At 38.0% G+C, this 17,475-nt stretch overlaps 1 protein-coding gene across 9 annotated transcripts in view; it reads right to left on the minus strand.

The window, feature by feature from the left end:
* The window catches only part of ACTN2 (actinin alpha 2), a 68,891-nt gene extending 51,422 nt beyond the window's left edge, over positions 1–17,469 (minus strand). For 7 of the 9 annotated variants that reach the window (XM_017745121.1, XM_017745144.1, XM_017745147.1 and 4 more), the window contains exon 1: positions 17,092–17,469. In XM_017745121.1, the coding sequence (XP_017600610.1) occupies positions 17,092–17,226 (135 nt within the window). In that variant the 5' untranslated portion in view covers positions 17,227–17,469. The remainder of the gene's footprint in view (positions 1–17,091) is intronic. The other 2 variants (XM_008643270.2, XM_008643269.2) reach the window with 2 other exon arrangements.
* Positions 17,470–17,475: the final 6 nt, after the last annotated feature.

Raw genomic sequence — 17,475 nt, forward strand, 5'->3', positions numbered from 1 at the left:
TTTGCACATGTCTTACTGGCACTCTGCATTTTGCTTGCATGGAAGAGCCTGGGGAGACCTCAGTCCTTGCAAAGCAGGTGGCCTAATCCCGTGTGAGTGTAGGGTTTCCTGTAAAACATGCAACTCCCTCCAGTACTGAATGACTGCATGTCTGTTTTACAGTGCTCACTATAACCAAAAAAACACCCAGAGCATGTAAATATCCCTTGAAGAATAATTTGGCAAGGCTGAACCCCAAGAAATTTTAGATTATTAAGCCTTCTGTTACAATGTGAGTGACCTTAGTTCGTTCTTTCAGAGAAGACAACAGAGAAAGTTTATGTTGTCCCAGTGATCTAAACTGGAAAAAACCTCAGGAGGTAGCAAGTTGCATGGAAAATTTAGTATGGGTCACTGCCTGCACTATCCTCACCTCAGCCTTTTTTTCTTAAGGAAAGAACAGGAAGGAAAGGAAGGAAGCAGAGAGGTTTCACAAGGTCTTTGAAGAGGCTAAAACAGTTAAAGTATTGCAAAATTTATTAGGAGCAGGCAGATATCTTTATGGGATCATCTGAGATAGCTGAAAAAGACAGAGAAGTTTTAGGCACACAAGCCCATCTTTACATGCAAGAGAGAAGCCTCAAGCTTAAGTGTGAAAATTTAGGTAAGTGTTCAGACAACTCAGGGCTTTGATGGACCATCGATATAATGCCCCAACAGCTCTATTCCCTGAAGGAAGCCCCTTCCTTTTTCAGTACTGTTGATGACACCCATTTAAGAAAGCTTTACAAGTATCTGTACAACACAACTATGTGACTTCTCAAAGTACATGCAGTACCATAGGGTTGTCTGTTCCAGTATCTTTTCAATTTAAAAGAATTCTGCCTATTCAAAATGTACTTTCAAACAAAACATTGATATTTTAGAACTAGGAACACGTGCAATATTAAAAATCCCATTTCAAACTAAAAGGTACTCAGGATCTGTAGGAAAATACTGGTCTAAATCTACTTTTAACTTTTGGAATTTCAAGCATCATGCAAATAAGAGAAACCTGCTCAGAAAAATAACACAGAAATAAAAGAGGTAGGGATCCTATGAAAACCTGTAGTAAAAGCATGGGTATGGGTTTTATCTTGCATTATAAGAATAGTAAGATATCTCTACCCATTCTTATCTTTACAACAACTGCAACCTACCTAATTTGTTAAGGTGAAGGAATTAGAAAGACAAAGGAACTGCCAGGGAAAAAAACCCTCTCCTGCCTGCTTCTGATGTGTTCTCTGAATTCTGAATGTTTTTTAACACACTCCTATCACTAAGCAGACCAGAACGGTCTGTGCCAAATTTACATGTGGCAATTTTAATAAAAAAGGGAAAAACACAGTCTTAGAGGCAATAAAAGGTTTGGCATATTTTGTTTACATGAAAGTGGGAAATGAGGTAAGTAAGCATCAACTTTTGCTAAATCCAATCTTATATTAGAAGTTAAACTTCCAAGGACAAGCAGGCAAAACCTAAGTTGTACTACAGTTCTAAGCCTGCACTTAGATACACGCATGTCCTCTGCTCATGATTCTGCCTATCTAAACTCTAGCCATTCGTCCTAGTTCCGCTGGTTAAGCCAAAGTATTTTAAAGGTCCCCCATCCAGACTCTACAGAAGCAAGCTCTTTTATGTCATGTACCTAAGTTGATTGCAATAGCAGCCTATTTATCAGAGAAAAACTAAACACAAAACCATAGGGAAAAAAATGTGTATTTAGCAAGTCAGAGAGTTTATTCCTACTAATGGTGACTACTGGCCCACTCTAAGTGGAAGGGCTTATTAAGCAGACTTCTGCAGGAATCTGCCCTGAAGCATTTCCTATACTACCCTTTACTTACACACTTAGATGACAGAACAGGGTGCATGCTTATCACATTTGAGTAAGACAAAACGATGGGTCTGTAAGCATGTTTCATGACAGAACTACAATTCAAACTAATCTTAACGAATCAGTGAAATAACTTGAAGAAAGCCAGATTCAGATTAGCAAGAAGTCTCGATTCTCCCAATCATACTTTCTGTGATCTTCATGGAAGATTCCTATCCTAACTGACATCTACACTGCAGCCTTGAAAAGGGAGAATAGCAAGAAGACTGTTTTTCCTGCCAGATTGTGTCTGAGAAGCCTTAAAATTTAGGTGTATAAGTGATTCAAAGACTACAAAATAAGAAGTCACTCAGCAGAAAACAACTCCCTGGTTGGAATCCAAGCACTTGGCAAGCAATGGATGGCTGTAAATTTTGTTTCTGTCAGGGTGCTCTTTCAGTGGTGATCCCCATTTCCCTCTTCTATTTTCATATGATCCTCTAATTTCCCTTAGCAAAAAGAAATCTAATATTGGAGATTTGTCAGCGATATTGGAGAAAAAGAAAGAAGATGGTGAAGACAGAATAATAATGAAACAAAGCTGAAGAAACAGAGGATAGAGGGAGAGTCAAAGTCAATAGGCAGAAGAGTGTTCATGGAAAGCTAAATAAACCAAAATAAAAAGAAGTGGATTCCATGATGTGTTCCATGGGTATGCACATTTCCTGAGGTCTGTATTATCATCCTTGAGAAGAGACCCCAACACTTGTGTTTTCTCCCCAGCTTTGCAACAGCCTTTAAGGCACTTAAGACAGGAATTTTAAAGATGTTTTTACTGTCCTAAATGCTGAGCAAATTATGACCCCTGATTCCTCACAAGGGACTATAATCCTTTTAACAATGATAGGAGCAAATGTTAGCCATAGCTGAGTGCTTTTCAGCATCCCACTTCCGTATTCAAGGATAATAATAAACCCTCCATATTCCACAGCACTATTTTGCGGGGAAATTAACCATTGTTTTTGAGATGCTCATACACTACCCTGAAAAAAAGCCCAATAAAGAAACAGTAGCAAGAGAGATTAGAAAGTTGACAAAACTATAAATGTCTTGTAAATATAGAACTGTGAAAAAATGAATCAAAACCAGAACCTACTGTGAACAGATGGAAAACAACACATAACAACTACCAACATCTTCAGAATCTGTTCACTGTCATCCAATGTTAATTCTGCATTTAAAAACCAAATCAAGCTTTTTAGTATAAACCAGTTACCTACCACTGTAAATCTAGTTACATGCTAGTTATCCTTCCCTCCTTAAACTCTTAGTGAATGTGCCAGCCCCTTCAGTATGGAGAAAGAAGTGGCTCATGGAACTGTTAAGAATAGCAATGACTGTGAGTAACCCCACAGATGCAATCTGAGAAAGCATTTTCACATACAGAAATCTTTTTAGCTTTCACCTCTAGGATGAAAAGTCACTGTCCCTACCTCTCACTAATAAGGTCAGTTTTGGGCACCTCCAATGAAGCTGCCATTTCTGGTGGTTTAAGTGATGGGGACACCTGTCCTGCCGAGAGCTAAACTGAGCATACAAGTCACCTCACAGATATTACCAAACAGTCTGCATGTGTTAGCAACCCTGTCACTTACTCACCTGGCCTGGGTTCAAAACACTGACCTAAAAGTGAAAGGTTCCCATCAGCCACACATTCCCAACCAATAAATTAAAAGTCCATCTTCAGCACAAGGTTATCTTTCATCATGAGCTGGGGTGTGGGAGCTATCAGAATATTCCACTCAGAAGGCTTTGCAATACTGAGACTTTTAATTAATAATGTCACTGCCTTGCTAAGCAGTGCAAGTCAGCTTTCTCTTGTATGTGAATGACTATTTTTGCAGTACAGTTTGTTCATGCACATCCTATGCATGAATCCTTGGAAAAAGATGGTTCCTAACAGCATCCAGGCAATATTGTATGAGAATCCTTTGTCCAGATGCACAAGTAAAGCTGTATTATGGCTACCCTGGATAATTCATACTAGCTAGATGGAGTAATGGGGAGCAACCCCTTGTTGTTTGTAATGATCTTAACTCTTCATTTTCCCTTCTACTTCAGTAACAATATGCATGACATCATTTACAGTTACACAAGAGTCTGCTCTCTTTGCCTTTTATGTAAAACAACAGGTATGTTAATACCTTGTCATAACAGAACTAATACCTCTGGATTTTGGATTACATACCATTATTCAATGCACATTCTCAACGTAGACAATTAGCACTAGAGAATAGTAAACAATGGTATAGTCTCTGAAGTAAACAAAGTTCTCAAGTTACTAACAAATTTCTAAGTTATAATAGCCCCCATATTAAATTGCATTCTCCAATGAGAGTGAAAAGACAGACTGTGAGTAATGACTCAGTGTTTGAGTTCTTGCTCTTCCACAGCTTTCTGTATGACTTCTTCCACGTTATAAAACTTCTTTACATGTCCAAAACCTTTATCCCACAGTAGACGTGAAATATAAATACATTCCATGGACTGAGACCTTTAAATGCAGAATTAGACAGGCTCTACTAATCTTTACAATGGAATGTATTTCACAGTCTCATGTACATTTTGAAAATTTAAAATGCTGTAGCAAGTGAAAGTATTTCATAATCCTCAAGAAACAAATATTGGTGAAAAAGTTATCTGTGAATCAAATATATTCAGAACACAGTTCTTAAATGGCAGTAAAGTTTTAAAAACAAACCAAACACAAACAAACAACAAAAAAAAAGGAATCACTGGAACAACACAAATGCAAAGTTTTGAATAACCTATTTTTGGTCAATGGTTTTGTTCTCTTTTCTTTTCAGATGTTGATTTTGTATTTCCCTCAAAGGAAAATTTTATGAACATGCTGATCTCTTTAAATTGGTAATATTGTTTCTAGCATTTAATAATTCAACAATTAACAGATCATGGGAGACTTGTTCTTTGTTACATGCAGCACTGCTGAATTTTGCCCTTCAAAGTGCCTCTTACTGAAATCTGCAGAAATAGAGATCATCACCCACAAGGACCAGCACCTTTCTGACGGAACCAGGGTACTCTTACACGGCATGGCAGGGAGTTCACAGCATCCAGCCCAAACCTCTGAGGACTGCCAGCTATTTGCATGGCACAATAGTATTTTCCTCTAACAGGGTAAGCTAACTCTAGAGCATCCTAAGCAAATATTCTCTGCTCCGATACACTGCACTTTGCAGAGCTTGCATGTGCACTCTATAAACAAGTAAGCCTGACATTACAACCTGAGGTAGTATGGCTACACCTTACACAGCATTCCCGATCACTTTACGCCCCAGAACCTTACAGTGCATGCCTAGAAATAAATTAGTTCTTGCCCAGTTGTCAGGGCATTAAAATAGATTTGCCACTACACTGCACAAAGTTGAGTGCAGCAAAGAAATGTACACATTTTTACAAGAGTTTTAATGGACTCTGTCACCCATGTAATAAAGACTGCATCTTTGCATTTATACAGAGGTACATATTCATATCTCATAAAGTGCTGTCCAAATACCCCTCCCCAGCCAGGCAGGCTGGGCACTATGGACCTAAGCTAAGAGCTTGCAGAGCATGAAGTGCATAGGTTCTGTTAGAAATTCCAAAGTACTGATGCACACTCCCAAATATCTCTTTTCCATGCACCGTCTCTCTTGCTCTCTACAAGACTTTTAGATACAGATCTTGGGTGAACAAAATTAAGACAACTCCCGATACTTTTGAAGGCATGCTCAATTAATGGAACAGAGACCTATTTGCATTCTGGTGCTTTCTGCACCATTTTTGAGCAAAGAGACATTTGGGAGGTCTCACTCTAAGTGCTAGTTAGACAGAGGATCTAAGTATTGAAAAACCAAGGAAAAAAAGGATAGGAAAAGGTATTTCATATGTCATGGGACCAAAATATACAACAAAAAGTTAAAATGTGATAGGGTCAAAAGAAATTCGCCATTTCTAAGTGTCTTGGAATGAGTTAATTCTGGAGCACCACCTTTCCTGTGTTTCTGCTTCAGAAGAGTATCAACAACCTAGAAGGCCTCTTCAGAAAAAGACTTGCATTAAAAATGCCAACAGTTTTGGAGGGAACTGTTTCAGCAATGATAAAATATCTGAGACCAACCATTTTACTGTTTTCTCTCTCCCTCTATATGCTTTTCCAATTTTCTACTTCTTCACTGTTACAGAAGAAAAGACTAATCTCTGTTTCATTTGCCTCTCCCAGTGGGAAGTTGAAAATGAAGTATAGGTAATCCCAAAGGGGATACTATGGTGGATCTGCAAGGGAGAAATCTGCAGGTGTGTTTTAAACAGAAAGTCAGTGCACCTCATTCTGCCTGGGGCTTTCTCTCAAGTATATTAAACAAAGAACATGCATTACCACTACCCTGTCAGTGCCAAAAGAACCTTCTTAATAAAGAGATAGGATCTCCTATTATTTCCAGTCTCGGGTCCTTCTTCCATCAGCTGTACCCTACAGTGTTCTTCCTAGTTTCCCAAGAGCTCATGAACTAGCACAGATGCTGTTGGCTAACAGTTTTGTTTGAGCAGATATATATTTACATGGCCAAACACTATTTAGGATGAGATGAAAGAAGCATTCACACATTACAGTATGGAAGGAACTAAAGGTATGCCCTCTGGAAATAGAAGGATTAATTAAAGTAGGCTAATCCAGGATTTAGTTGACTGGCTTTCCAAATGTCTTTCCCTTGTTTTCTCTGTTGATTTTCTTCACCTTGCTATCTTTATCCAGTAATTATATACTACACTGCCAGGTGAGTAAGTAAATCCATTATAAAATGGTCAATACAGAGTGGGATAAAACTGTGTTTCTATCCAATTTAGCAACATTCTTTAAAGCACTTCCATAATCATAAAAGCAGGTCTTCTGACAGATATTGAAAGGTTTTTCAATTTTAGCCTCACCAAAACACACAGTCTTAAGTCCCTGACACCAATAAATGATGGGAAAATATGTCAATAGTCAGATCCCAAAAATCAAATTTACACAGTAAATGTTGTCTTTGCACTCTGTTATGTAGTACATTTGGAGCTAACCAAATCAAGTTTCGCTTGTAATCTAAACTAAGGTTTTTCAGTTGAGACTCTTATAGAGAAAGGAAAACCTCATACACTAATTCCCAATGATGCAACAAAAGGGGTTTTGTGGCATATATGTGTGGCATATATGCCGTGTTACTCAGTGTAGTATATCTCAATACACAAAGCACACAATCTGTCCATGTGAACTACTTCACTATTGTAACTGATGACTAAAAAAAAAATCAATTTTTATTTCATGCTTGTTTTGAGAAACTGATTTTTAAAGAATTTAGTTATTTCTGTGATTAAAGATACCACTTAAACATACCTAGTTAATTTGTTTAAGCTTTAATTTTTTTTAATGAGGTATTATCTATAGAATAACATTTTCTAAAACATTTAAAATATCCTGTAAGCCAGCAGACTTTCAGAAAAATTTAGGAGTTTCTAACTAATATTTAGTGTGGCTCAGGTTCCTAAATTACTTATCTTTTCTTTGAACCAGAATAAATAGCAAAACATTACTCAGGATCTTTGGATGACTTGATTATATATGAATAAGAAATTTAACTAAGTAACCTGTTCTCAAGACTAAGAATAACTAAGAATAGATAGGTAAATAAACAACGATGACTGTAACTGTTGAAGGCATAAACAACAGTTTTAGACAGTAGAGAGTTTGTGATAAGCAAACTGCTTCATCAATTAAATAACCAGTTCTTTGTTTATAGCATATCTCTTCTCAACCGGAGCCATGCTGGGACCTGTGCTTGGTCATGGAAATGAAGGCCTTAGACAAAAGGGAAGAAAACCAACTTCAGCCTCATGTATGGTGTTTTGCTTGTCTTTTAATATTAATGCCAGATGGATGATAAGTGCATTATACATAATATGTGCATGCACAGATACAGCTGCTTGTGGGGCTGCACTGCAAACTCCATTACTGAAATTATTTAGGATTAAGAAGTATTAAGAAGAGGGACAGTTGCCTCAGATTTCTTCCATAATCTGGTATATAGCAGATGATCATTGTCCCAGGAAATAAAGGGGACTGGAAGACTACGGATAGTAGTAGAGTCAAAGATGGTCAGCTACTCTGCCAAAGAAAACGTGGTGGAACTGCTCTCCAGAACAGAGCTGGAGATGAGCTAGGGCTACAGAGGTTTTCATAGCGCAAAGGAACTCCTCTAGGTAAAATAATACCCCAGAGCTACACAATAATTTACAATTGGGTGTTTAGAGTTTTTTGCTTTTTTAAAATTTGAATTTAAGGCAGCTGGGTACCAGTTTTCTTCGCATTAAAGAGTGCAATGTCTTAAGTCTTGCAGCAGTGAAAAGCTACACTGATGCCAAGATTAAATATAAAATGGAGTTTAAAAAAAAAATCACTTAATGCTAGATAGGTAAGCCTTTCTATGACTGCCGAAATAGCAGGCTGATTTTCAAAGGTGCAAAATAGACAGAAGTTCCTCCTGACGTCAGTGGAAATGCCTGGGTGTTCAACACCTATAAAAAATATGAGTGTTTCCTTAGATGCTTAAGGAATAATCACAGATGCTAATTTTAGCCTGGGGTAGTCACTTTCCACAGACTCCTGCTATGGTAGTGGGGGTGAGCAAGGCTTTTCAGGGGGGCAGTTAAGATTAGAATCTGTCTGCTCTAAATTAGGTTCTGCAAGTTATCAAAGTAATGGATGGGTGGTCCTCTTTAATTTACAAGTTTTTTGAAGAGAAACAAAAACAAACATCAGATTTCAAGTTGAAGGAATTCTGGCAGTTAAGAGCAGTTGGGAGGAAGCATTTGAAGCAAATGGAAAATCTTAGTCATATCAAGTACAGTAAACACTTAGCACTGCCATCTGCAAAGCCAGTACATAGGTATTACAACCACTGTTTTGGAGATGTAGACATGGACAAAGCAATGTGTCCTTATAATTCAAAAGTGGGGAAAACCAGGACCAGACATAGGAGCAGCAGTGCCCCTTCTTGCACTTAGGACGTAAGTTTAGGATTTATTTTCTCTCCTCTGTGCACACTCAGGAATTTTAGGTCCAATTATAGAAACTAACTAAAAATCAGCCAGACAGCTGTCACCTTCTGTTTCCCTCTGGACAGGCTTTCAAAAGTATGAAGTGTATTTCTACAAGCTACCATTTCAAGTAGGAGACACTTTCATAAAAGGAGATCATTGCATTTCAAAGTCTTCTGCCTCTGTCTCTTCCTGCAAAGCAGTAACACGTGCCCTGTAAGCTTTCCACACCAGTAGTTTGAGGATTACTGAGACCACGTTGTCTTGATCTGTACTGAAGTGTTCCTTGTACTGCCAGCAGGAAGAGGTACTACAGGTTCTGTACAGAAACAGGCACAGAAGGTGATCATAACACTGTGTCTGCTGGTTAAACAGTGTGAAAAGAGGAACCTTCTATCTTTAAATACATGCCAAATTTTATCATGTAGAAATAGAGCATTGTATAGGACCTGCATAGTTATGATAACCTTTATGCATCAAGTCTCTCAACCTGAGGCACATTTCAAACCAACAAATCCAGTGATCTAAGAAAAAATGTCACACACTCTTATCACAGCATTTCATTAAATGGTGTTCCCAAACCACTGAAGATGTGAAAATCCCCCCAAACTACTAGGAATGAAATTTAATTTAGGAAGAAATGGAGTGCTCAGTGTGAATACACTCTTCTTCTGGAATCAGCTGACAGTAAAGAATGCATGGTCGTAAAAGAGATACTCACTCAGAGTCAGCAACTTCTCAGTGCTCACAGTGGAGAAATACCACATCAGATACACATTGTTTATCCCAACAATTATGGCTCAGAAGAAATTATGCTTGGCAGGAAAGACATTCAAATCAACTCAACTTTGCCAACTGTGTAAGCACTTTTATATTTGTTTATTTGTAAGGCTATAAAATAACACATAGGAGGGACATTTTTTGACTTGGGACAAAGCAAAGCAGCACAAATCCCCATCTAATTCTGTTTCATTGAAATGTTTCTTCCTAGATCATGTCTACCTGAATTCCAGCTACAAATCCAATGCATTATTCTGTAAGCAGGTTCTGCAGTACAATTTCTAAAATAATATTAATATCTACATATCAATCACCATTTGCAATTAAAGAAAATCTTAATGCTCAGTCTTTTTGAAATGAATCAGTAGAACTGTACAGTGCAATTCAGAAATTACTACCTAAACTGAAAATCATTAAAGAGATCAGAATTTATGCAACAGTGATCAATTCACGTGAGGCATTTGCTGGCATCTGATTTTTCCATCATAATGATGTATTTTGTCTTGTGAGAGGATAGAAGGGTTTTAATGAAAGATTTGACCTGGCCCCATTGGCCAAAAGCAGTCAAAATTCATTTTGCAAAGCTGTTTTAGCTTTATTTGGAAATAGTTGATGGAATCATGATATTTTCTTACTGATATTCATTAGCTTACAGAATTTACCCCAGCCCTGCTTTTGCTTGCACAGGGCGAGAAATTGTATAAGCATGGATTCCTTTTTACTGCAGTCTCAGGGCTGAAAACCCTAGGAGGTCTTCCAAGCAAACACCTTCCATGCCCCTCTCTTCAGCTCTCCAGTGACCCAAACAGAGATTCAGGCAAGATGCAGACATCCCAGCCCCAAGAGATTACTACAAAGTCCATTGCTTAGCACACAGCTTTTCTCCAGCTCTTAAGCACATTGGTTGCACCTTATGGAAACCCACTTAGATCTATACTTTCTTCCAATCCTTATTGTCTTATTAATTGGATCAGCGTATCTACAGACAGACATTTTACTATACGAATTTCAGGGAAGGCCATGGTGTGTATCTATGAGTAAAGGAAGCAGGTAGCCTTTGCTTCCCATTATAAAATGGTTCTTACAATTTATTTTCATAATCATACAGTTCTGTTGCTGGCAGATATTTGGGGGTGAATGGCATTTAACAGCTAAACTGAGACTGTGGGAATTATCAATTTGACAACACTCAAAAGCATACAGAGCCTGGAATGGGTCAACATTGAGAGGTTGATTTGAGTTTAAACAGAATACATAATATTGAGTAATGTATTGATTTCTCTCACTTAGTAGTGGTAAAGAAAACCTTCCCATTCAAACAAAGTACCTACATAATAATTTCTAGTAAAGTGAATATCATAATAGTTTTCTTTGATTTTTCCTTTCTATACCAGTACCACAGTATTCCGGGCTGCACACCTTATTGACAGCTTCCAAGACAAAATATGATCGTTCCACTATCCTTTCAGCATGCTCCTCTCAAGCACCATTCCATGCAAGTAACATCAGCAAGAGGAATTTAACATGTTACTATTTTAACAAGCACTAATCTCTAAGAGGCCAATAGTACAGAACAAGCCATAAACATATCCCATATTTCTACAGAGACTCCTTCTGCCCTCAAGGAAACTCTTCACAGGATGAGAGAAATTGCCACTCCATGGCCTTCTGTTCCATCAGTGTCTAATACCTGGGACAGTTACAGTATATGCTGAAAAAATCAAGACATGCTGTTGTAGAAAAAAAAATATTACGTTTCTCCATTGACTACCAAGTTCTCAGGCAGACCTTCTATGGGGCCATCTCCCACTGAGATTTAACACACATAGGATTTAAAAGAAAACAAGAGATGTTCTTTGTGTGTCCTTAATACTAGAGCTTTTGGCATCCATTGTTTGAGAATAAAATTCTTGATGCACCTGGGGGAGGAACATTTGGCCTTGGAATGCTGAAACTTATGTTCCATAAGGTGCACTCTGCCTCTACAGTAACACATTATCATTTGGCAAGACAATGCTATTCTATACAAGGCAGCTAAATACTTGATGAATACTAGAAAAAAAGTCTAAAAAAGGTGAAATTTTTGGTACTTTTCAACTATTAATACTAACAGAAAATCCTGCATTTCAACCAACAGAATTCCCAAGACACCTACATCATCCTAATTATCTGCATAAAAGGTAAAGGAGGGAGAGAACTGCAGTGTAGGACTCAGCATATGAAATAGCATATGCTACCATGGCACATGGTTTTTCCATTATCATTCTGCTTTTGATTCTGGATGATTTTCCTCCTGGCATATTAAATCCCCTCCTGAAACTAGTTCTAAAGCTACTCAACTCAGGACTCTCCTCTTTATGAGAAATGTGCAACTGTTAAGAGGTTTGTACTAGGACTAAGTAATGAGAAGGTTCATACTCTCTCCGAAAGGAGAGGACCTTTTGTTTCTCTCACACCTCCTACATTCATGTCCAGACCCTGCTCATGTTGCTCACTCGCAGAGGGGAATCCGTGCCTTCTCAACAATCCCACTGGTATTCCAAGTGGGTAAGAAGTGTTACTTCACTAAAAACCCTCTAGTGGTGGTTCTGTGTGTGCCATGGGAGCCTAACCCCAAGGCTCATTATTCAAGGAAAGAATTTTACATGATTTAAAACAAACAAACAAACAAACAAACAAACCAAAACCCAAACCAATTGTATTTCCAGCTAACCCCAGTGAAAGAGGAAGACCTAGGCTGGAATGCCCTCTACACATTGCAGATGCTGTTGTATTCTCCAGAACAATTGTTTCAATCTGGAGCCTGTAAATCCATGAGAAGTGGTTCTGCAGTACTGAATTTTGCTGGTGGCATCCAGCCTCTCCTGCCAAAAGTTTTCTACCTTACATTCATTTTTCATTCATTCAGCCTTGCTTATTTTTCTCCTCCAGTGAAGAATGAAGCTGTTTCCTTCCACTACATCTGTCTTCTCACTCCCTAGTAGAATTCTTACAGGAAGAGGTTTCTGATAAGAAATCAACTTAGATTCCACCCATAGAAGACCAGGCAAACTTCAGAGTAAATCCGGGACACTGACTGTAACTCTATTTATAGACAGTGAAGTCAGACTGAACACAAGGTCAATTTCTCTTTCAGGCTGCAATGAACCTCTCAAATCTGCTGAACTTAATGAAGCTGCAGCAACGTAAGAAAAATAAGAATATTGTCCATAATCCATAGTTCATAATCATAGCTCCTTCCAAATAATTTGCCATACATGTGACTTCCAAATGCTTTTTTTTTTTTTTGCTTGCAAGCACAACAGGAGTTACATTACCAGCCAAAGGAGGTAATGCAGATAAATCCTTATAGGTCACACTGGAAATGTAATCTGATATGCACTGCTGAAGACTGAAAAGACACAGCTTCTTTCCTTAAGAATCTTTTCCAAAGTCCTCACTCATGTACAACGTTCAGTGTCTTCAAGATTTGCATTCAGAAAGAGGGCAATATTAAGGTAAATAATATCTTAACTCTTCTTGTTTATTTTATACCAGTACAAAAAACCCAACCAAAAGGCCATAATTTACATTGACACCTACATTAAAACCCTGCTGCATTAACAAAGAGGTGCTACCAGGGTTATACAGCAAGCTAGAATATGATCATTCATCTCTAACAATATCAGTAAGGCAAGGAACATGTTCCCAGTTCTTTCCTTATGTGTGTTAGGGCAATAGTGTCAGACATGTCTGAATGACTGCAGAAGGCACATGTTAAATATGTGAGCTCCGTTGATGCCTTACAATACAACTGTCCACACTTGTAGAAGTGTGGAAGGGACAACAATTGCTTCACAACCTTCCTTGGAAATCTAACAAACCACATTTCATGTCAAAGTTTTTAAAAAGCACGCTCACTCTTATAATTATTCATAGCAAAGTTGCAAATAGGCAAGAGGGCTGTTTAACTCATGGCTCACCAAGCTGTGTTGGCAGATCAAAAACATTGCAAAAATACAGTGTGTGTGCATTTCAAGTAGCATTGCTGTGCTAGGTTTCCTAAGCTAAGGGACACTGCATTTCCTTGCATTCCTTTTAGTTATATTGAGACACAGGGTAGTGAAAACTAAAAGGTTTGTGGAGTCTGTTGAACTTTTCTTGAAAATTTAAGAAATAAATTTATTATGAAGAAAAGAGGAATTGTGTTTTAAGTCTTCCATTAGAAGCTAGTATGAATTCCACTTCCACTCCAGTCCAGCAGGGTAGGGACTGAAAGACAGCTCATCTCTAGTCTGACAGACCATAGAACAAACCACTTATACCAGTTCTTACAAATATAACTGCTGTCCTCTTTCTACCGGTGAGAAAACCAAGGTCAGAGGTGAGCTGACCTTGTCTAGGATTACAGAGCAGAATGAAGAAAATAATCCCACCCTCTCTGGCCAGACTTTCTAACTTCCAATACTTTTTTATTTCTGTGTAGTACTGAAGGAACAAGGGGCCACTTCCATAGATCTTTCAGCTGCTGTTTTAGTGCACGTGGGCAGTGGAAGTGTAGTGGGTCAAGGAGCAGACTTCAGAAGTCTCCCATCTCATGGTACACATCTATATATTCAAAAGACACTAAGGCCATAGTTCTCTAATTACTTTCTACTGTAGACAGCATGTCCATCCAAAATACAATTTTTTCTTTCACGTTGCTGTCTAAAATGCCCAACCATATGACCCTGTTTAAGTTTTTGCCAATAGTGTCTAACGCAGAAATGGTCAAATTGCTGCATTTTCTCGATATGCTGAGTTGACACAGGCTAAATGTTACCTCAATTAATTCATTTAAATTGTTGTTCACATTCAGAGAGACAGTGCTAAACTACAGCTCAGCTTTCTTTCCTACAGTGTTCTTCATATATTTTTGGACATCTGCAACCACCAAAGAGCCTGGATTACAGCAGACCATAATACTCTACGAACCACAGTTATAATTAGGCGTCACCTCCATTGTAATCCTACGGACGTCATCATGTGTTACCAGCATCTGTTGACAGATTTCATACCAGGCATATCACTGAAATGGCAAGTCTGGAGAGGGCAGCCCACAATAGAAACAATGGCGTTTATTTTTGGTTTGTTCCAAGACTGTCTAATAGAAAATATATGCTGCCAACTGCCAGGGCTCCAGCAAGATCACTTCTGAATATTGTATTACCAGTTAGAACAAAGATCTGTGCCCATGTACTTGCAATCTTCTCCTAATGAATAACAAACCTAAGAAAGCACTTTCTGCAACTGTCTTAGCACAAATTAGGAGAAGATAGAAGCCTTGACATTCTACAAAGTTTATCAGGCCCTTTATCATGCAAGTACTTACTTTTCATGTAATAATAAATTCAGACTTCTTTCCAAGATGAGGAATAAGGATCTCCTCTTATAACTTTTATTTGAATACAGTATCACATTAATACTAAAACTAAACCCTGGGAACTGGCAACATAAAGTAGCAAAACCACGCTCTCTACTCTCTGGAAGCAAAGCAGAGCCTGCTTTAATTTGTCAGTGTGGAAATCTGACTTTCTGCTGAAGTACTGCTTGTTCAGAGGAATGGAAACATAAAATTTTCAATGCAGTATAATTGCTCCCTGCTTTCCTGTAAAAGTCAAGAGACTTACTGTAAACATAAGAATGTCTACCTATTCCAAATTCTCCTTCCTTTTTAACATTTATCTGCATTGAAGGAAAACTGCATTAGAGTGCATAACTATCTAGTAACCTGTCCATTTTATTTTGAAAACAGCCTTCTCTGAAATACTGGACAATTGAATCCTAGTTAGATGTAACACAACCTCTTACAGATGAGCAGTTTCAAATCACTAAAGTACTTTAGCACTGTCATTCTTGTTATAAAACATAAAAGTATAGTTCACCATCTGAAGAGTGCCAAATGAAAACAAATGCCAGCGTTGATGAGTACAACTTAATTATTGGTCAGGAGCTGCAGCAGCTGCTAGATCAAGAAAAGTGAACTTCAGCTTAGAACAGAACTTCCCCTATCCTCACACAGGAGGATCTGAATAGGTATGAATGTAAGAAAATTAACAAAACCAGATAAAAGTCACAGAATGAGGGAGGCTGTAAGATCAATCTGAGAGGAAAATACTGGTTCTACAAATTTTAATGGAAAAGCAAGCCCACTGGCCCCAAAAATTCTAACAGCTCTTACTTTTATAATTATACTTTTATAGTACAGCTTTTATAGAAGCTGTAACAGTGGGACAGAGTGTCATAAGATCTAAATTTGCACCTTCTACTTAAGTTGCTCACCAATGCAAAATGCATATTCAAATTCATTGTCCAGACCACTGTCTCTCTCTCCCTCTCTTTTTTTCGTTCTTGTAACCAGCCGATAACCTTTTAATCCCAGATCTGTCAGCTGTGACTTAAACATCACCTTTTAAATTAGGAAGCAATAAATCCTTTGCATTATTTCATCTTTCCTTTCCATATGCTACTTAAAATTTAATGTTATGAAATTAGATATTGCAAATATTACTAAAGTACCAAAGCATTGACATGACTGCTGTTGGGATCATAATTTCTGCCTATGTTCAGAAAAAGAACATGGACAGTACTTGGTAGCACAATAGTTTTCTTACACCTACAAGGCAAGAAGGATTTCTTCTAAAACTGTATCCTGAGGAGTTTACAGACCTCTTTTTTTTTTTTCCCAGACAGTGAACTGGCATATAGGAACATAATAATGACATACAGTTTTCCAAATATAGCGTGGAAATATTTCTAGGCAATATTTTCCTTGTCAAGTTATTCAGTCAGAATGGAGATAAATTCTAGAAAGAGCTGACTTGCAAGATTACAATTTCAAAAGTGATTTTTCAGTCTGCTCTCAGAAATACTGCAACCTTTTTTGCACACTAATTTTGAACCATCTCGTTCATCTCTGTTTATAATTGCAATTTACTCTTTTTGAAAATCAATAAGGTGCGTACATAAATTCAGAGTCTGCTTTCTGAAAGGAAGACCCAGGAACTGAAGTTGAAAGTTACTGAAATACTTACACATAAATTTAGAAGTACTGACAGAATATTTGCTGTGCAATATAAAAATAAACTCCTGACTCATAAATCATTTTCATCTGACATAGGTTTCACTTAAGAATCAAAAAAGTGAATGCTTTATCCTCAAAATATGGCAAAGCTACTATACATTATATAAATGGTTTATACAATGTAAAATATATTTTATTAGAACCCCTTGCTGTACAACCCCAACAATTCCGGACACAGCACGGCAATAAGATAGGGCATCATTCCACACAGAAGCACACACACAGATACACATTATTTCCAGACCTTCCTTTGCTGTTTCTCCCATGCTGGGTCCAGGAGCAGGTCCCTGTCCCATTCTTCTTCTTGGGTCATGTACTCATCTTCTTCATAGTTGTAGGTGTACTGCATGTTTGTTTCTATCTGATTCATGCTATTCATGCTACCCAGGGATCAGCTTCAGCTGCTGCAGCTTCTACTACGATTTAAGTTTAGTTTACTTGCTGAGGGGTTGTAAGTAGCAGTGTCTTTTTTCTTTCTTTCTTTCTTTCTTTTTTCTTTTTCCAAGGTGACAGGGAATGAATAGTGACGAATCTCTTTGAGAGCAGAGGCTGAAACCGCCAGGTAGGTGCTGACCTGTGGTGACCTTCCTTCCCTGTATCCCCTGTGCCTCTGCCCCTCGCTGCTGCT

The sequence above is a fragment of the Corvus brachyrhynchos genome, unplaced genomic scaffold (assembly GCF_000691975.1).
Source record: "Corvus brachyrhynchos isolate BGI_N302 unplaced genomic scaffold, ASM69197v1 scaffold70, whole genome shotgun sequence".
Taxonomy (NCBI): domain Eukaryota; kingdom Metazoa; phylum Chordata; class Aves; order Passeriformes; family Corvidae; genus Corvus; species Corvus brachyrhynchos.